Source organism: Bos mutus, chromosome 14 (assembly GCF_027580195.1).
Source record: "Bos mutus isolate GX-2022 chromosome 14, NWIPB_WYAK_1.1, whole genome shotgun sequence".
Lineage (NCBI taxonomy): Eukaryota > Metazoa > Chordata > Mammalia > Artiodactyla > Bovidae > Bos > Bos mutus.
This window is the reverse complement of record NC_091630.1, coordinates 77,868,351-77,890,438: the sequence shown is the minus strand read 5'-3', so window position 1 is coordinate 77,890,438 and position 22,088 is coordinate 77,868,351. Positions and strand designations below refer to the sequence as shown.

Here is a 22,088-nt window from a genome sequence, read left to right as displayed (position 1 = left end):
TCTTTTGATTTATTGTAATAACTAATTAAAAAAGTATATAATTCCCTTGCTTAGATTAGTGAGGGGGGCACTCTCCATTCCCTCTTCTGATGTCTGTGTCAGAAGCTTTCTCTGTCCCTTTTTATACTTTAATAAAACTCTGCGACACAAAAGCTCTTGAGTGATCAAGCCTGATCCTTGGTCCTGAAGCTAAATCTTTTCCGGAGATCACAGTATCACTAGTTGTTCAATATTTTGCTCTCAGCCCTGCCTAACTCCTAGAATTGCTATATGGACTAAATGAGTGAAGACATGTAAAACACTTAGTTCATGGCATAGAGTAGGTGTTCATTAAACCTTATTGTTATTTTTATTATTATTTTATTAGACTGGAACCCCTAAAAAATGAATAGATTTCTGTAACTTAACTGAGTCCAATTTCCCACTGTCCAAACTCAGCTCTGATTGTCAAGATTCTATTAAAAAAAAAAAAAACACTTTCTGGTGATACATGCATGCTATGCATTTAAATTTTCAAAAGAACACTCTGAGTTAGGCCTCTTATGATTCCCATTTCACAGAAGAGGTCATGTAGGCTTTGAGAAGTGAAGAAGCAGGAACCATATTATATCTTCTGACTGAAGTTCAGGATCAAGTGTGTTTCCTACAAGTCATCTCATGGTGCCATAGTCACTCTTCCAGGGAACCATTGCTGTGAGCACATCCAGCAACAAACTCTAATAAGGTGGTGTGTGCGTGCTTAGTCACTTAAATGTGCCCGACTCTTTGTGACCCCTTGGACTGTAGCCCGCCAGGCTCCTCTGCCCATGGGGATTCTCCAGGCAAGAATACTGGAGTGGGTTGTCATGCCCTTCTCCAGGGGATCTTCCCAATCCAGGGATGGAACCCAGGTCTCCTGCATTGCTGGCAGATTCTTTACCGTCTGAGCCACCAGGGAAGCCTAGAACCCTGTCCAAATGCTTAGAGTATTATCAATCGACAAGGGAAGTTTACTGTAATGATAAAAATTTGATTTAAACTTCTAGGTCACATATGGTGTCTTGAGGGACTCTTGGGGTCTTAGCTTTGGAGGATCATAACCCTTTCCTATTTCACTACTGCTTTATTTAAGGTCTTTACTCCTCTTTCCTGTACTGTTATAAAAATATCTCCCAACCAGTTTCCTTCCCCTTGGCCTCTGTTTTCTCTCATCCAGAGTCAACTGGAGACAGTTACCCATCTCCATGGTTACCCTCCTCAAGCGCCGATCGGAACATGACACTTCCCCTCTTCAAGTGTCAGAGACTTCCCATCGCCTGAGGGATAAAACCTGGTGTATCTCAAAAGGTCACCAACTATCTGTGCACTAACTCCACAGACTGAATTTAGAATTATAGTGACCGTGAAGCCTGCTTCAAATCCTTCACACACACACACACACACACACACACACATATGCACAAACATACCCATGAACATACTTGTATAGACACAGAAGTGCACACATACTCATGCATATTCACATATCTCACAAAGACACATGCACACATACACACCATACATATACACATACATACACACATATACACACCACATATACATACACAGCACACATGTACATATATACAATACATATGAAAGAAAGTGAAGTTGCTCAGTTGTGTCCAACTCTTTGCAACTCCATGGACTGTAGTCTACCAGGCTCCTCCATCCATGGAATTTTCCAGTCAAGAGTACTGGAGTGGGTTGGATACATAAGCATATATGCACATGCACACACATACGCACACATGTGGTTTCTGCCATTCTTAACTACCAGGGTAACCTTCTTCATAGCCTTGTGTTTTCTTAAAGGTACTTAAAGTTTACTTGGCTGCACTGGGTCTTAGTGGTGCTACCCAGGCTTAGTTGCCCCAAGACATGTGGTATCTTCCTGGACCAGGGATCAAACCCACGTCCCACGAGTTGCAAGGTGGATTCTTTACCACTGGGCCACCAGGGAAGACTCATGATTTTGTTTTTAGGAAAAAAACTTTGGATCTCAGTGAAAAAGACCACTGTGGAGATATGTAGATGGGGAAAGAAACCGTTCCCTTATGCTTTTACTTCTGACAGTCTTGACTGTTTCCTTGGGAAGCCTTACGGTGTTCTGAGTAGCAGCTCATCCCAGCTTTCCAGATTCCAGCTCTCTGTTCCCACTAGTGTGTGATGGAAGGAGAATCCCTATAACATATTTGGAGTGATCAGTGAATAAAGGCTCAGGGCCATTTTGAGTGTTGGTTTGCCATTTGTGCAGGAGTTATAAATCTCACCCGAACATGGACACGACTGAAGCTGCTGGGGTCCGGATGCCATCTCACCATCAGAGCACCAGCCCCTCATTGTCAGTCTGTACTCTGGGGACTGGTGTTGGGATTCCGACTCCTTGAGGAAATGCCAAAAAGGGGGACAAAGAGAAACCCTGACAAGGCGGGGGCAGTACCTCAATAGGGATCCATCTCTGATGACAAATATACAGGGTGGCCATCAAGCCTGGGGACACCAGTCAATAAATGGCTTATCAACATTACAACATATGCAAATAATGTTAAGTATGGTTCCGGACTTGATGGCTTCTTTGGAGTTTTCCAGTTGGAACAAGTGCCTTTGGGGCTGAATACAAAGTTGCATTATGTCTAAGTGGTGGTTGGTTAAGATTTTTGACTTTTTGGTAAAGCTATAGAACTGAGCGACTTCACTTTGACTTTTCACTTTCATGCATGGGAGAAGGAAATGGCAACCCACTCCAGTGTTCTTGCCTGGAGAATCCCAGGGATGGGGGAGCCTGGTGAGCTGCCGTCTATGGGGTCACACAGAGTCGGATACGACTGAAGCGACTTAGCAGCAGCAGCAGCAGCATAGAACTGGAATTTTCTTCTCCACATGTGGAGGTGCAAATATTGTCTGCTGGTCATTCCTCAGAGTGCAATACTTGACAGGAGTGGAAACTCTACAAGTCTGAGCCAATTGCAACTCAAGTTTGCCTAATTCTAGAGCTTGTGTTTGTTTCTCTGCACCATGCTTTGTTGGTAACTGGAAGAATTCATGCTGGACCTCAAGTCACCTACATTATAATCAAGGAGTTGTTTGAGTATTAATAGACTCTGACTCATGCAGTTAAAAAACATCTTCCTGAATTGTCTTGTTCTAAAGGAAGTAAAAGCTGTACTTAATAAACTAACAGGAGAAAGTCCTTGAATCGCTTCAACCCCTCCAAATCTCAGTGTCCCACTCCAAAGCTTCAGAAAGGACACTTTAAATTGGTTAAAATGGTCAGGAGGGATAAGATCCTCTCCAGAAAGATAAATGGTAATGATCTGAGAATCTTAAGCATTTTGACAATCAGTGTTCATTTCTTCTGCAATGTCATCTCTGCAGCATATCTTCTGCTGAAGTTCAAGTTAGAAACTCCAAAAAAAGCCTGTGAATGAATGGATAAAGAGAATATTCTTTCTTTCTTTTTTTCCTTCCCCCTTCTTTCTTTCCTTTCATCCCTCCTTTCTTTCTCCCTTTCTCTCTCTCTACACAGACACACAGAAACACTGGAATATTATTCAGGTTTAAAAATGAAGAAAATCTTGCCATTTGCAATAACATGGATGAATGTGGAGGGTATCACACTCAGTGAAATAAGCCAGAAAGAGAAAGACAAGTCCATTTATATGTGGACTGTTTTTTTTAAAAAAAAAGCTGTACCAATAGACACAGAGTAGAAAGGTCGTTGTCAGAAGTTAGGGATGAGGTAGAGAATAGGGTAAATGTTGGCCAAAGGGTAAAAATACTCATTATAAGATGAATAGGTTCTGAGGTTCTAATGTAAACGTGATGACTACAGTTAACAATACTTATTGTATATTTGAAATTTGCTGAGAGTAGGTCTTAAGCATTCTTGTAAAAAAAGACTACTATGTGAAGTGATGGACGTGTTCATTAACTTCATTGTGATCACCATTTAAAAATGTTGAAGTAGGTCTTCCCTGGCGCTCCAGCAGTTGAGAGTCTGCCTGCTAGTGCAGGGTGCACCGGTTAGACCCTTGGTTTGGGAACCAAGATCCCACATGCTGTGGAGCACGTACCACAACTACTGTAGCTTGCGTGCCCTGCAGCCCAGCCTCCTCAGTGAGAGAAGCCGCCACAGTGAGAAGCCAGCGCACAAAAACCAGAGAAAGCCCATGCGCAGCAGTGAAGAGCCCACGAGCCTCAACACAGACTCAGTGGCTCTTAATTTTATTGATCAATTTAATCTTAACACAAATTTAAAGAAAGAGAGAAAGACAGAAAGTCAGTGGAAGGTTTTGCTACTTAAACTTGATTTTGATAAGTCATGGTTGATAATTCATAAACTTGCAGAGGCCTCAGAGCTGGTCTAGTCCAACTTCCTCATTTCATAGACAACCAATCCAAGGAACATCTCTATTGGGCAACCATAGACAAGAGAAGGACTCCAGAGAGACCTGTTCAATACTGTATTTCCGGGGACTTAGCACCGTATCTGACACATGGTAGAAATGAACAAATTATTTGTTGACTGACCTACCAACTGACTGACAGAGTAGAGTTCACAGACCTCATCAGCTGCAGAGCTGGTATGAGACACTGGGTCTTCTGGGTTTCAGGCCCACTACCTCCCTTGAAACCAGTCAACACATTATCACAATTCAACCTAGTTTTCAGGGTAAGACTCTCAAGCATCTGGATTAACAGCTGAGAAGCGTCTGTAGCCTTTCCCATCTATGAAAGGCTGATCAAAGAGGACTCTGGTGGGAAGTGGTGGACTCCTTTCTCTATGGTCCCTCTTGGAAGAAACATCTGTATCTCTGTAGAAGAGGAGGTAATAGCAGAGTGGACATCTCCAGTCTCTCTCCATCAGCCTACCTGGTCTTAGGGTTCGTGAGGGTGGGGTTTTTCATTATATATGCATGTGTGCTAAATTGCTTCAGTTGTGTTCAACTCTTTGTGACCCTTTGGATTGTAGACCACCAGGCTCCTCTGTCCATGGGATTATTCAGGTAAGAATACTGGCATGGGCTGCCATTTCCTCCTCTAGGAGATCTTCTCCACCCAGGATCAAACCCACATCTCCTACATTGGCTGGCGGATTCCTTACTACTGAGCCCAGGGAAGCCCTCTCACCATACACCTCATGGCAAAGCACCTCACTACTTTGACCAGGCCCTGGTCACGGGTTGGTTCCAGAGGTGGGACCCTGAAGGCCTACCCTGGGGGCACACCTGCCCACCCAGACTGTGATGTCGGTCTCAGTCTTGAAATGACCAGGGTTGCTTCAGTGGGACAGGATCGTATTTAGGAAAAGTGCTTCTATGCCCTCTTCTTAATTATGGGACTTTCCAGCCTTTCCCAATGTCAGTAGTCTCTGCCTGAAACCTGAATAAAGTCAGGGATCTATCAGCAAGTAGAAAGGTCAAGCACAAGGTGTTGGTCATGGCCAGGTTCTATTTTAATACAGAGGGAGCCTCCAACTCCTGAGGTTCCTCCTGCCTGCACCTGGTCTTGGGAACCAGCAGGCAAGCTGAGCCTACAGTGGAGGGTGTGCATGGGGGTGCAGATTGCTGTCTTTGCTGACTTTAATCCAGACTAACACTCCCAAGCATACCAGGTAGACCATATGACCAAGGTGCGAGTTCACAGGGAGAGCCTTCCAGTTTGTTTTCAACAACTCTCTTCTTCTCTTAAAAGACGAGGCACAAGCCATGGAGATTTCTGCCCATGGGTCCTCTCTTTACTGCCTTTGCTGTGGTTGTGGGAGGATGTGATGCTTGGAGGATCTGCAAACATTTTGGAACCTTGAAGGGAGCTTTGACAACACTGAGCTTTTATCACACAACCACAGACAGTCTAGTTCTAAAGTCCTTGACCTCAATAACTCATCCCCCTTTGATTAAACCTCTATTTGTCAGATATACTGACCAAAGCCAAGAACCCTTGTCACACACCCATGAAGACACCCTTGGCTGCCCTTCCTGTTGACCTTAGGATAAAATGAAAGTGAAAGTTACTCAGTCGTGTCCGACTCTTTGTTAATTCTCCAGGCCACAATACTGGTGTGGGTAGCCAGTCCCTTCTACAAGGGATCTTCCCAACCCAGGGATTGAACCTAGGTCTTTAGGATTGTAGGTGAGTTCCTCACCAGCTGAACCACCAGAGAAGCCCAACAATACTGGAGTGGTTATATATCCCTTCTCCAGTGGATCTTCCCGACCCAGGAATGGAACCGGGTTCTCCTGCATTGCAGGCAGATTCTTTACCAGCTAAGCTACTGCGGCCCCTTAACATGACTGAGAAGGCCCTGCAGGTTCTGGCTGATCCCAGGGTGCAGCCTGCCTGTCACCACATTCCAGCCGAGACCTCACCAACTGCCATGGCAGCACATCCCAAACTCTGCACATGGCCATCTATCCTCCAAGCTCTCCATTCCACCTCCAGGATCTAACGTCTTACTTTTCAGGAAACAGCTTAGACATCAGTACACTGTAAAGTCTTCTCCAGCACCCCAGATTGCACAAACTGTTGGTTTTCTATCGCCCCCAACCACCCTGGTTTGATTCATCTCAGAGCATATTGTACTGTGTTGAAATTGTCTATGCATTATCTCTCCCTGAAGGTAAGCATTACATTCATCATGTTCCTTGCTGTATCCCCAGAAGAACATTAGTTATACCAATTTGTTGAACAAACAATGAAAGGGAAGTATAACTAGAACACAATGAAACTAGCAGGTTTATTGGTTTTATGGGAGAACTAACAGGCATAAATCTTCTTGAAATAAGTCAAAGAGCTCCACCTTGCAACATAGACATGACTGAGCACAAAGGATAGATAGGGTGCTTTTGGTCTTTTCCATCAAGCTCACCAAAGGCCTGGGATTAGGGAGAAGATCCCAAGTTACCTGATAGTTTTGATCATGCTGAGGCCCATTTCAACACAGCAGTGGGCGTGGTCCTGGCGGGGCTCAGGAAGTCCTGAAACGCAGTAGTAGCAGTCCCCCAGGATTTTAATACGAAGGCAGTGATGCTCCTGAAAGGCATAATGTGGGAGAGGGCTGAGTCAGCAGACAGGTAAGTGCTTCCGAAAGGCTTGGGAAAGAGGGGAGCTGGGTCAAAAGGTCTGCACCTTGGGATGAGGGGTCCTACTTTTGTAGGGGATGTTTGAAGGAATCAGGGGCAGAATGGAGTCATGGAAAAATGGTGGATTTTGAGCCTGACAGATACACAGTCATATCCTGGCTCTAATCTTAATACCTACTGTGTGGAAGGACCTGGCGGAGTGGGCATTCAACATGGGTATTCAATGTTCCCCTACGAGTCCTGCTCCCACATGATTTGGTAGTTTTTTTTTCTTTTTTTTTTTTTTGTTAGCTCAAAACAAGCACTTAAATATATAAATTACTTAGAGATACCAGCTATTTCAACTCTATATAAAGTTCTTTCCCAGCTAAGGTACTGGCACCTTAGTAAGAGGGGCTGACTATGTCTAATACATACTTCCATTCATTTATTAATTCATATGCTTGTTTATTGATAAAAACATCAGTTGAGCATCTATCTATCACAAAGTAACCATTGTCCCTGACACAAAGGTGATTAATAATAGCCCCTAGTGTGCACCATGAACTTCCCTGGTGGCTCAGTGGTAAAGAATCTGTCTACCAAAGCAGGAAACTTGGGTTTGATCCCTGGGTTGGGAAAGATCCCCGGAGGAGGGCATGGCAACCCACTCCAGTATTCTTGCCTGGAGAATCCCATGGACAGAGGAGCCTGGTGGGCTATAGTCCATGGGGTCACAAAGAGTCAGACATGACTTAGCAACTAAAGAACAACAACAATATGCATCATATACTAAATGGAATGAATCTCACAAGAACCTTGAGGTAGGTACAATTTTTATCCTCATCACTTCACCAGTGAGAAGCAGGACACAGCTGTTTGGTGGATTCACATTCTTGAAGATATGATTCTTACAAAGTTTCAGAGAGCAACAAGCATCTAGGAAACGGTGCATCCTTTCATACTGAATCAGAATAGGCTGGATTTTGCAGATTTTGCAGGAAAGAGAACTTGGGACAATATAGCACTGGGGCAAAGAGTGCTGGCAGAGGAACTCCACTGCTAGAGATCAAATCCTAGACACCCCCTCCCCCACCTCATTTTTGCTGTCTATCTTTAGGTAAATTACTTAACCTCAGCCTCTGTTGCCTCATCTATAAAAAGACGATAAGGAAGACTAGGACCTCAGGGATGTCCCTGGTCATTGCGTGGTTGAGACTCTGCACTTCCAATGCAAGGGGCATGGGTTCAATCCCTCCTTGGAGAACTAAGATTCCACAGGCCATGTGGTCAACAAGTTTAAAAACAAATAAAATAAAAATGGGTCTTTAGGAAAAAAAAAGTAGGACCTCGCTGTGTGACTGTAAAGATGAAGGAAGATGATGTGCGTGAAGGCTTAGTATAAGGTCGAGCAGATACAGCACTAAAAATACTGCCCGTCTCTGTGCTGGGGGCTAGGACTCCTGTCCTAGTTCTTCCACATTCTATCTGCCACCACGGCAGAGTCCCTCTAGATCTCCTTGGGCTAGATGGCTGGGACTCATGACCTGTGAGGTGTTCTCTAGATCTGAAGCCCTAGGAGCCTATGAGTCTGTGGCTTTGTGGGTGAGCAGCTCTCCTTGGGAAACCAGAGTCCAAGGGCAGGAGGAGGGGAACTGCAGACACAGAGGGGCCTGCTGAGACGCCAGAAGCACACCGATGCCCTGGTACTGCAGGCTACAAAGCACCATGCTGGCTTCCTAAGCTGAAGAGGGGTTGGGACATCGTGTTTGAGTAACGAGTGAAATCACTCTCCCAATAAAAAAACAAATACCAGACAGGGAAAAGAGAATCAGAACTGGCTCTGGCGTTTCCCTCTCTGCATCAGATCTCCAGGGTCTTGCCAACCTTCCCAAACAGACACAGATGTGATCTTCAGAATGCTGATAGCATGCGTAGCATCCCACAGTTATTTTTAGGAGCATGTAGCTTCTATCTATTGGCAGCTTCAGTGCCACTAGTTTTGCAAGACAGCACAAAGAGAAGCTCAAGACCTTCACTTGTTTCTTCTAACACACTCTAGACTGTAATGGCCAGAATAGAACTAGATACTGGTCACTGGTTTTGGCAGTTTCTAGATTTGTGGAGTCCATGGGACAGTTACATTATATATATATATACATATATATATATGTGTGTGTATATATATATTAAAAGAAACAACCAGAGGGCCCAAGGGACTGCACCAAGGTTCAATTTTGTGTTTTGCCAAGGAAGTATGAGAAATGTCCATCAACATACAAAAATAACAACCCAACTATCCCACTATTCCCATCACTTTATAAAATAAAAGGCATTTTTAACTCACTTCACTCTGTATAATAGGTTCTAGGTTCATCCACCTCTTCAGAACTCACTCAAATGCATTCCTTTTTATGGCTGAGTAATACTCCATTGTGTATATGTACCACAACTCCTTTATCCATCATCTGTCAGTGGACATCTAGGTTGCTTCCATGTTCCAGCTATTGTAAATAGTGCTGCATTGAACAATGGGATACGTGTATCTTTTTCAACCCTGGTTTCCTCAGGTATATGCTTAGGGGTGGGATTGCTGGGTCATATGGTGGTTCTATCCCTAGTCTTTTAAGGAGTCCCCATACTGTCTTCCATAGTGACTGTATCAATTTACATTCCCACCAACAGTGCAAGAGGGTTCCCTTTTCTCCACACCCTCTCCAGCATTTATTGTTTGTAGACTTTTTGATGATGGTCATTCTGAGTGGTATCAGGTGATATCTCATTGTGGTTTTGATTTGCATTTCTCTAATAATGAGTGATGCTTAGCATCTTTTCATGTGTTTGCTAGTCATCTGTATGTCTTTTTTGGAGAAATATCTGTTTAGGTCTTTCCCCCATTTTGTGATTGGGCTGTTTGTTTTTCTAGCATTGAGTTGTATGAGCTGCTTGTATATTTTGGAAATTAATCCTTTGTCAGTTGTTTCATTTGCTATTATTTTCTCCCATTCTGAGGGTTCTTTTCACCTTGCTTATAGTTTCCTTTGCTGCGCAAAAGCTTTTAAGTTTAATCAGGTCCCACTTGTTTACTTTTGTTTTCATTTCCATTACTCTAGGAGGTGGGTCGTAGAGGATCTTGCTAGGAAGTGAGTCAGAAAGAGAAAGATAAATATCGTATTCTAATGCACAAATATGGAATATAGAAAAGTGGTACTGAAGAATTTATTTACAGGGCAGCAATGGAGAAACAGACAGAGAGAATAGACTTATGGACATGGGGAGAGGGGAGAAGAGGGTGAGATGTAAGAAAAGAGTAACATGGAAACTTACTTTACCGTATGTAAAATGGATAGCCAACAAGAATTTGCTGTATGACTCAGGAAACTCAAACAGGGGCTCTGTATTAACCTAGAGGGGTGGGATGGGGAGGGAGGTTCAAAAGGGAAGGGATATATGTTTACCTATGGCTGATTCATGTTGAGGTTTGATAGAAAACAACAATATTCTGTAAGGTAATTATCCTTCAATAAATAATAAAAATAAATAAGTAAAATTGTGAAGGTCATCAAAAAGAAGGAATGAGAAGCTGTCATATCCTCAAGGAGTCTAAAGGAGACATGAGAATTAATATAGTATCCTGGTTAAAAACTGAGGCAATCTGAATGAAGAATGGACTGTCATTAATAGTAATCTATCAAATTTGTTCATTAATCTCAACGAGTGTATCATACTAGTGTAAGATTTTCATAATAGGGGAAACTTGCATGTAGGACATATTGGAACTCTGTATTATTTCACAATTTTTTTCTATAAAGATAAAACTGTTTTAAAATAAAAACTACATTCAACTTTTTTAAGAAAAAAAAAAGGAAAAGGCATTTTTAATGCTGAAAAAGTAAAAGACACATGCTTAGAATAAAGAAAAGCTTTTGGCACTAAATGAAATTAACGATAAAAACTCACATATACATGCAATTGCTGTACATATATATACTGTATATATTGCTATATATGTGTGTGTGTGTGTGTGTTGTATACATATAGATATGCACACTACAGAAATGTGAGTTTTCATGTACATATATATATCTTGTAGTGGCCACAAGTTAAAATTTGTTTGCAAAGGAGCAAATCCCTTGCTCTTATTTTGAGTGAGAACACTGAGGCTGGGAGGCTGTGTGCAAATGGTCTTTGGGCAGAGCTTGCAGTGACTCAGGCCATTGGTGACCTGGTGCAGTGGAGACATCTTCCTCCCTGTTGACCATGGGAGGAGGGAGGGGAAGTGTGGAGCAGGGAAAACTTTGGTCTAAGAATCAGACCTCCATTCTAGTCAAATTTACCAGCTGTCTGACCTTCGATATGTCATTGAAGCCACTGATATGCGGGTTTCAATTCGCCATATATGACTCCAGTCAAAATGATCCTTTTGTCCTCAACAAATAACAAAGCAAGCATGGCCGTTGACTAGCAATGACAATGACAGCTAGCATCTGAAGATAGTCTTCTCCACATTCAACACCACACCTTATCTTTTCTCCTCTGAGTATCACAACAGCCTTGAACACAGCAGAGCGTGTTTTTAGATATGAAAATTTCAGCATACAACAGATGGAAAACTTCCTGTGCCACAGGGCAGCTGGCTAAAAATAATGATATGGACTATAAATGATATTCAACAGCCCCAAATCAGTGATTTTTCCATAAAGACAGAGGTGAAAGCATTTTGGAAAAACTTAGGGAAAGGGAGTTGTATTTATTAAGCACATACTACATGCCAGGCTACGTGCTGAAGGCATCACATTGACTTTGTTTAGTCTTTAGGACCACATTCTGAGCCACGTGTCACTTCACAGGTGGCTTATGGAAAGGAAGGTCATCCAGCAAGTCAGAGGCGGAGTGGAATTCACAGCATCTCTGTTTGACTTTGGGGCTCCATGCTCTCTTCAGAAAAATACAGAAATTGTGGCAGAGTCTAGAATGATGGATTTCCTGACAAAATGTGTTTTGGAAGGAGACACGTAAAACAGTTTATCACCTTTTGGATCAGACAGAGAACAATGTGGTGATGATGTTTGAAGGGTCCATTTTCCTTCTAAACAAAAGGTGAAGCTGACAGCTTCTTGAAAAATTGTGGTCCCCAAATAAATACCATTTGTATATATATATATGGCTCAGACAGTAAAGAATCTGCCTACAATGCAGGAGATCCGGGTTCAATCCCTGGGGAGGGAAGATCCCCTGGAGAAGGAAATGGCAACCCACTCCAGTACTCTTGCCTGGAAAACCCCATGGACAGAGGAGCTGGAGGACTACAGTCCCTGAGGTCACAGAGTCAGACACGACTGAGTGACTAACCTTTTCACATAAATACAGTAATAATTTGTGTGTATATATATACAAAAATAAATAAGGAGATAGTTAGGGACAGGAAGGCCTGGAGTGCAGCAGTCCATGGGGTTGCATAAAGTCAGACACAACTTAGCAACTGAACAACAGCATATAAATATAAACACAAATATGAAAGGACCTGTCTTCTCATCTGTCAAGTTCTGTCAATTTTGCAGACACATTCTTCTGATCAATTCCTGTGAGCTGTCAGACGATCTGACAGTAATATCCAAGCAACTTCTTTTTTATTTACCAGAAACTGCTTTGAAAAATTCACATTAAAAAAGTCAGGTTGCTTTGAAAAAAAGATATAGAAAAAAGAAAAATAAAGTAGGGTGAGAGTCTTGTAAATTTTATTCAGTTAGTCCTAATATAATACTTTTCTTCTCATCTTGATGGCTTTGATATGATAAAAATCTTGGGGGGAAAATCCAGAGAATTTATGAAACTATATATGTATATAACATTGAGGAGACACAGGTACCAAATTATCAAAGACGGTTATATCACTGGGAAGGGGTAAGATTATAGGGATGCATACTTTCCATATGGTCTCTTTTTTAAAAAATTAAAAAAATTTTTGGCCACATTGCACAGCATATGGGATCTTAGTTCCCTAACCAGGGATCGAACCTCTGCCCCCTGCCTTGGAAGCAGGGAGTCCTAACCACTGGACCTCGAGGGGGTTTCATGTGTTGTCTCTATCTTTGATGTTTGAATTTACATAATTGACAAGTAGGGCTTTAGTAATCAGAAAAAAAAAAAAAAAACATGAAAAGGAAAAAGACTCTCAGAACAAGAACATTAGTGCCATGAATGCACTTTAAAAAGTTATATTAGAAAAATCATGGCAATTTTTATGGTACTTTATCTAACTGCAACTATACAAATTAACACATGAATATATTGCCCTAGTAAAAATAAAGCTGTAGATAAGTCTCCTTGAGTAGTCTCTCCCCCTCAGACATACCACATGCTAGAAACCTGGTCCCCTTTCCTCTCTTGAGAGACTGCTGTGCATTCATACATATATTTCTATATTTCTATGTATGCACTATTTTTCATGCTCTTTAGCTACAAATTGATCAATTTTGTTGTTCAGTTGCTAAGTCACGTCCAGCTCTTTTAGACCCATGGAGTGTAGCATGCCAGGACTCCCTGTCCTTCTCTATCTCCTGGACTTTTCTCAGATTTGTGTGCATTGAGTTAGTGATGCTGTCTAACCATCTCATCCTCTGCCACCTCCTTCTCCTCCTACCTTCAATCTTTCCCAACATCAGGGTCTTTTCCAATGAGTCAGCTCTTCACATCATGTTCATGGGGTTCTTTGCATCACTGTTCATGGGTTCTCACAGCAAGAATACTGGAGTGGTTTGCCATTCCCCCTCCAGTGGACCATGTTTTGTCAGAACTCTTAACTACGACTCATCCATCTTGGGTGGTCCTGTATGGCATGGCTCATAGCTTCATTGAGTTACGCAAGGTCCTTGGCCATGACATAGCTGTGATCCGTGGAGAGGAAACTGATCATACCATGTTTATAGATCTAAGATGTGTTTTTTCACGCAAAAACTTGTCTTGAAATTTCATGTTTGGTACAGAAATGGCTATCTCATTCTTTAAAATCTATTGATAAGCTTTCCATAGTGTTGGAATAGTTTCTTTTTTAAGATATTATTTTTGATGTGGACAATTTACAATACTGCTTTTGTTGTTTATGTCCTGGTTTTTTGGCCCTGAGGTATATGGGATCTTAGTTCCCCTCACTAGGGGTCGAATCCATGCCCCCTGCATTGGAGGGTGAAGTCTTAACCCCTGGATCACCAGGGAAACCCCAGAATTGTTTCTTGCAACAATAATTTAGGTTGCTTCCCATTTTGTCACGAATCTGAAACAAGGTTTAAGATGTAATGATGTTGCTTTAAATTTACAATTTTAAAGCCTTGATAATAGCATACATATCATTCCTAGTTTGGAAGTGAGAGGGGTAGTTATGGATTATTTTTTTTTTTAAAGATCGAAGATCAAAAGTTACTAGAGTTTGCCAAGGACACTAGAAAGAGTCAAAAACATTCTGCTTTGAGCAGCCTGAACCACAAGGGCGCTGAGGAACTCAATCACATTAAGAGGATCTTCAATAGAAAGCTTTGAAGTTTTTGCCTGTATCTTAATGATGCAGTGGATAAATGGGCAGCTGCAGTAGATGGTATTTACACGGGAAGTGGGTTCTGTCAGATGTATGACATAAAACTAAGCAAAGAATTATGGCACAGCAGGGAGAGGTCATTATAAAGCCACAGAATTTTGATACTAAAAGATACGAGAAAAGGCAAGTCTAATCCTCTTTTACACAGAAGCAAAATCTGTGACCCACTTGGTTAAGTGATTTGCCCGAGGTTGGGAGGCAAAAGCATTTCAAGTAGGTTTTCTCATTCCAAGGTGAGCTGAATTGTTTCCACTGGCAGGATTTCTCAAGCTTTTTCACAAAAGTCTCCTAGAATACTGATGCCCCTGGGGTAGGTGGGTGGGTGAAAATGGGGTTGGGGTAGAATGGGAATTATTGAGTACTTCTGGGTGTGCTGAGAACTTATTTTGAGCCTGACTTTGTGTTGTTTCATTTATCCTTCATTACTATTCTGATAGGAAACTGAGATTCAGAGAGGTGATTTGTAATTAATTGAAGTCCAGCCCATAGCTGTCCATGGTTTTTCGGCCCTGAGGCCCATCCAGTAGTCACAAACGGATGTGAGAGTTGAACCATAAAGAAAGCTGAGTGCTGAAGAATTGATGCTTTTGAATTTTGGTGCTGGAGAAGACTCTTGAGAGTACTTTGGACTGCAAGGAGATCAAACCAGTCAATCCTAAAGGAAATCAACCCTGAATATTCATTGGAAGGACTGATTCTGAAGTTGAAGCTCCAATACTTTGGGTACCTGATGCAAAGAGCCAACTCACTGGAAAAACCCTGATACTGGGAAAGATTGGAGGCAGGAGGAGAAGGGGATGACAGAGGATGAGATGGTTAAATTGAATCACTAACTCAATGGACATGAATTCGAGCAAACCCTGGGAGATAGTGGAGGATAGAGGAGCCTGGCGGGCTACAGCCCATGGTGTTGCAGAGGGTCGGACACAACTGAGCAACTGAGCATGTATGCACTATTCTGATAGGAAGCTGAGATTCAGATAGGGGATGTGCAACTGAAGTTAACTGATGTCCAGCCCACACTTGAAGTCTTAGAGACCTAACTTTCGGAGTCATCCAGCATGAGTAACAATACATCTCTTACATCTTGCTCCATCCCTAAAATGCCTGGGGCATTGCTCAGTTGTCAGAAGCCAGCACCTGGCCTCAGGTGGCCTGAATCACAGATGCACCACCTACCAGGGGTCCCGGGCAGATTCTTTTACTTCTTTGAGTCTCGGTCATTTGTTCTACAAAATGGGAACAATAAAAAAACTTCCCTTATAGATTTTTGTAAGAGCTGCCTAACTGTAAGTTAGGTAATCCAGGCAAATACATCGAGTAACACAGAATGTACGCAGGGCAGTCGATGAATGTTTAATATGCTCAAAATTAATCATTTTACTCCATCATCTATCTGGATTTATTTTTATATTCATTAAAAAAAAAATATTTCAATAAGATTCAAGCTCCAGAAGGACTATAGCTTCCTGCAGCCTAGGGACTCGCTGGGCTGTGCACGCCCATCTCACCTCTCCCCAACCATGTACAGTGTGAAAGTGAAAGTCTGTAATGTCTGACTCTCTGCAACCACATGGACTGTAACCCACCAAGCTCCTCTATCCATGGGATTCTCCAGGCAAGAATACTGGAGTGGGTTAGCCATTCCCTTCTCCAGGGGATCTTCCTGACCCAGGGATCGAACCCAGGTCTCCTGCACTGCAGGAAGATTCTTTACTGTCTGAGCCATGAGAGAAGCCCCAGTGAACAGTGTAGCTAGGGCAAAAAGCCGGGGCTACAAGGCCAAGTCCACATTCCTTAAATGTCGCGCTGTGCCCTCCAGACTTGTGTCTGCTTTCCTCTTTAAGCTCACTCCTCACTGCAGTCTCCCATGCCCTTTATGCTCCAGCAATCTTGAGCTCCTTATAGCTCTCCAAACAAGCAGCACACTTCCGCATTTTCACACTTGCCTGCCTTTGCCCTGGCTCAGCCTGGAAGGTGCTTTGTCATCTAATCTGATGCTGGCAAAGCTCCTGCTCTTTCTCAGACCCCGTCTGCATATGGCCTCTTCTCCTGATGCTGCCCAACCACCCCTCTCCTCAGCCCAAGCACTGACTGTCCCTTTCTTCATCCACCAGGACTTCTGTGCCCACTGCCTGTACCGCACTGCCCTGCAAAGTTGGTGGACTTGTTTCTTCCTTAGCAGAGTCTGAGGGCAGGGGCTGATTCTGTCTTACCACAGCCTCACACAGTCCCTGGCACATAGTAGGCACATAAGGAGTGTTGACTGAACAACTTGCATTGCATCTTTCATAGCAATCCTTTATCTGGGTCAATGGGGATTACTGTGACACCAGAAACTGACCTTGATCACATCTTTCAGTTCTCTTTGCAGGGCCATTTTTGTTCTTCTCAGCACCTCTGGGCAGAAATATTTAGAACCAGAGTATAAAGTAGAAGAACTATGTGTAACTGGCACCAACCACACTTGAAGCAGCGATAAAGAGAAATGGTATACATTCTTCCCTATCTTCAAATTTCCAGCCCTTCAGGTTAACCTGATCCTTCTCCTGGGAGGAGACCTCAGTTTCCACCTCTTCTTCTGCTCCTGTCAGCCTCCTACTTAGTAGCTGTCCAATAGCTGCAGGTTACAATGCAGGGTCCTTGGCTAATCCTTGCTTATTCTTCTAGCCTCCCCGCTACCCCTTTCAGCAATGCTAAATATCTTCTGGTTCTTCACAAATACAGCATCTTTATTTTTGTTCTCTCCTCTGCATACACTGACCTTTCCTGTTTTCTTTACCTCCTAATTGGTGTACAATTTTTATATAATAAAATTTACCATTTTGATAAATGTGTACAATCACACTCACATACAGAACAACCAGATCACCCCACAAATCACCTCACCCTATGCTTCTCTGCATAGAATGACCCTATGCTTCTGTGCATGGGACAACAGAAGATGAGATGGTTGGATGGCATCACCGACTTGATGGACATGAGTTTGAACAAGCTCCGGGAGTTGGTGATGGACAGGGAAGCCTGGCATGCTGCAGTCCATGGGGTCGCAAAGAGTTATACATAACTGAGCGACTGAACTAAACTGATGCTTCTGTGCAATCCATCCACTCCCTCCATCCCTTATCCTAACTGGCAATGACTCATCCCTTTTCTTTCCCTGTAATTTTTGCCTTCTCTAGACTGTCTTACAAATGGAATCATTAAGTGTCTAATCTTCTGTGGCCTGGCTTCTTTCACTTGTCATATTGCACTGGAGATTCACAGATGCTATTACATGTACTGGTGGTTTATTCCTTGTTACTGCTGAATAGTATTCTGCTGTATTTGTCTTCTCCTTTGAAAGATCCAGCCTAAAAATCAGTTTCTCCCAGAAGTCTTCTCTGATCCAAGGGTTATACATTGTTTCTATGTTCCCATGGGATTCTAGACTTTCTTTCATCAGAGCACATAGTACACTGTACACTGATGACCTCTTTAGGCATCCCCGACAAGACTCAGCTCTAAGAAGGGAGAAAATGTGTCTCAGTCATGCCCATATTCTTAACACAACACCTAATCGATGCTCAGATGCAAGGATGAATGGATCTCTGTTGGAGTGAAGTGAGCTTAAAATAGGACATTTTTGATACTCTAATAATGATATGGGCTTCCCTGGTGGCTCAGACAGCAGAGAATCTTCCTGCACTGCAGGAGACCCGGGTTTGATCCATGGGTCAGGCCTGGAGAAGGGAATGGCAACCCACTCCAGTATTCTTGCCTGGAGAATTTCATGGACAGAGGAGCCTGGTGGGCTACAGTCCATGGGGTCACAAAACAATGATATGGTCTCATTCCACTCTCACAACAGCCTGTGAAACTGGCACCACTATACATCCTTTACAAAGCAATTGACTTGCTTTGTCATGCTAATCTGAATCCAAAACTTGGGCTAAAATACAGTGTGCCAATGACATTCCTCTGTGATTTGAATGGCTTGAGGACTTGAAATCTGTGTTTTGGTGGCAAATGTTCATATTCTTTAACCTGTTCTCTATTTTAGCTCTGGTCAAGCCCGCAGCAAAAGAAAGGTAGTGTCCTGTTGGCTAAAACCCAAGCTCTTAGGTCAAACAAAATGGTGGTGGGACGGGCCAGTAGCTCACTGGTCTTTGAGAAGAGACTAATTCATTCCAGATGGCTGGGGTTGGCGGGGAAACTGCAGGCAGTCGGCTCTGCGTGAAGCAGCACTGACGCTGCATCTGACGGGAACCCGCCACAGGCAGAGGAAGATGGAGAGCAAATTTAAAAGGACTTTGGTTTAATTGTCACTCAACCAGCTGTCTCTCAGCTGGGAAAATTCATCTGACAAACCGTAAATAACTAACGTCAGTGCCCAGAATGCACAACGGTCAGGGGTCCAGGTCTGGGGTCAGGATGCAGAACGGTGACTGAGTCCCCTTTTCCCCTAATTCTGCATGCAGTCCGTCACTCCTGCAAAGATGAGGAGGGAATTAAATTCAACTCACATGGGCCAGTCGATCAAATCTGGCAAAGAGCTCGTTGAGCATCCTGACCAGCTCCTGAGCAGACAAGGTCGTGGAGAGGTTGGTAAATCCTTTAACATCTGCAAAAAGAATACTAGACAACAGAGAAGGGATGGGGAGGGGGAAGAGAGTACATTAATACTCGAATCCATCTTGGGAGAAACATCCCCATTCAAACAAACCAACTGTGGCCTGAGATGGTAGCTCTCCTTGCCAGGGGAGTCTCGAGGTATACCTCAGTGTTTACCAAACATTTCAGCGGACAGTCCACCCAGGGGTTCAGGAAGGACAAGATGGCAAGGGAAAGCCCTTCTTCCTGTGCAGGACTGTGGAGCGCTGGTAACATGAACAACCCAAAAGGGGAAGTTTTCAGTAGTGAAGTGAAAGTCACTCACTTGTGTCCGACTCTTTGCAACCCCCTGGAATTCTCCAGGCCAGAATACTGGAGTGGGTAGCCTTTCCCTTCTCCAGGGGATCTTCCCAACCCAGAGATCGAACCCCGGTCTCCTGCATTGCAGGTGGATTCTTTATCAACTGAGCTATGAGAGAAGCCCCGGAATAGATCAATGTATTGTGGAAAACAAAATGAAGCCTTATGAATTATCCTTGCAAATGCAGATGTCATGAACACAGAGCGTAATGGACACAGGGACAAAAGTATGCAAAACCATATTATCTCTAGTCCAATGACATATGCTCTATCCCAAATTGCAGGCATATAGAGTTACAATGTTTTTTAAAAATTGTGGAAATAAGTAGCAAGCCTGGGAGACCTTGGGCAGAATAATAATGACTTCTCTGAAATGCATATTTACTAAGAATTTCAGTTAGCTGAGGTCTTATCCTATGCATATTGCTTGGTGGAAGGGAAGGGGTAGTCCTTGAAAGCCTTATCAAAGCAAGGCACTGTATGAGTGCTGTCTTAGTCAAGCCACCTGGTTAGCTCGTGGGGAAGGCAGTGTTCATCCCAATGTGAAGATCAGGAACTTTTGCCCAACATTCACTGGTAGCCCATGGCAGAGTTGGGATTGCCCTTGAGGCTGAACTGCACGGTGAGGCACTACTCCGTCCACCTAACACAGGATCTCAGGGATCAATTCAGCCTCAGGGGTACCTCTGAGAGGAAGAATGAACATCAGAGAGGGCACCATATTTTCTTGATTCTCGTGTTTTTACCAAATCTGAAACTGACTGCATCTTTGCAGTGTGTCACACTTTTTGGTTAGTTTTCTTAGTGTTGCATAAAATAATGGTGAGTTTCACCACCAGTGTGACTTAGTTTTAATGAAATAGCTGAATCGCCCGAAGGCCCCGTGGAATGTGCATGGACTTACGTTGGTCATCCCTGGCATTCAGTGGCTCTTAAAGTTGTCTCCATTACAGACTCCTTTAAGAATCTGATAGAAATTATGGATTTTAGCTCCTAAAAAATGTGCAAGTATTCAAAATTTTGCACTTGATTTCAAGGGATTTTTACTTTCCCAGAAGCCCACTCAGGGACTCATTAGGAATCCTTAGATCTCAATGTTTAAAAAGATTTATTTCATTTTATTTATTTATTCAGCTGTACTGGATCTTAGTTGTGCAGATGGCATCTTCGATCTTTGTTGCAGTATGCAGGGTCTTTAGTTGTGGCATGTGGGGTCTTGTTCCCTGACCAGGGATCAAACCCCGGCCCCCTTCATTGGGAGCTCAGAGTTTCCCTGACCAGGGATCAAACCTCGGCCCCCCACATTGGGAGCTCAGAGTCTTAACCACTGAACCAGCAAGGAAGTCGTCTTTAGATGTCAATTTAAAAGCTATTGCTTTAATTAATTAATTAATGCCTTATTTAAGCAAATATTTATGTGACCCGCTACACACTGTGCTAGAAAATTGTATTAAATGATAAAGAATGCCCAGTACCTGTCCTCAAGATCCTCAGAGGATGGGGAATGGAGTTGGGCAGTCAAAGAGAAAAACAAAAACATCACAGGCAATGACTGCTGTAATGGAAAGACTCATGGAGGGGCTTGACCAGCCACTGGAGGATCAGGAGTTTCCTAGCGAAGCAAAGTCCAGGTGGAGTCTTGAATGATCGAGGGCAGGGGTCCCCAACCTCTGGGATCTGAGGCCTGGTGATGTGCGGTGGAGCCGATGTAATAATAATAGAAATAAAGTGCACAATAAATGGAATGCACTTGAATCATTCAAAACCATCCCCCGTGCGCGCCTGGTCTGTGGAAAAACTGTCTTCCAGGAAACTGGTCCTTGGTGCCAAAAAGGTTGGGGACTGCTGCTCTAGAGAACTTGATGGTAAAGTGAATAAAAGAATGGGTGCAAGAGATCAGCACATACTAGGGTCTGGTTGGAGAACGAGCAAACGTACCAGGGTTCTGCAAGAATTCAAAGACAGCTTGTCAAAGGGTAGTATTGAGCAAGGAAGGTGGGAAGAGGAGAGGGAGAGGGGAGAGAAAGAGAGAGAGAAAGAGGGAGGAAGGGAGAGAGAGAGACAAGCTCAGAGGAGAGAACAGAGGAATAATAAGGAAGGGCTGGATGAGCCAGGTTGATGAATACAGACTTTTTCCTGACCATGACAGAAAGCGAGTGAAGGGTTTTAAGCATGGGAATGATACCTTTAGGTTGTTCCTGTGTGAGGCTTCCTCTGCAAGAGTCACCACACTGCTATAGTCCTCTACAGTTTTCTGGTGGTATAGCATCTGGTTACACGCATAGGATTTGTGTCTAGACAGACGGGGGTTCAAATCCCAGCTCAACCACTTATGAATACTATGGACTTCTCCAAGCCTTTGTCTACTGGAGACCATTTCAGCACCTACTTCATTGGTAGGTAGTGAGTGTTTAGCGCAGTGTCTGGCATAGTTAGTGCCCCATAAATGTGTCAGCTCTTGG

At 43.2% G+C, this 22,088-nt stretch overlaps 1 protein-coding gene across 2 annotated transcripts in view; it reads right to left on the bottom strand.

Moving 5' to 3' along the window:
* ADCY8 (adenylate cyclase 8) overlaps positions 1–22,088 on the bottom strand; it is a 226,473-nt gene that overhangs the window by 124,770 nt on the left and 79,615 nt on the right. For both annotated transcript variants that reach the window (XM_005899997.2, XM_070382775.1), the window contains exons 4-5: positions 19,179–19,290; positions 6,926–7,053 (exon numbers count right to left, since the gene is read on the bottom strand). In XM_005899997.2, coding sequence (XP_005900059.2) covers positions 6,926–7,053; positions 19,179–19,290 — 240 coding nt within the window. The remainder of the gene's footprint in view (positions 1–6,925; positions 7,054–19,178; positions 19,291–22,088) is intronic.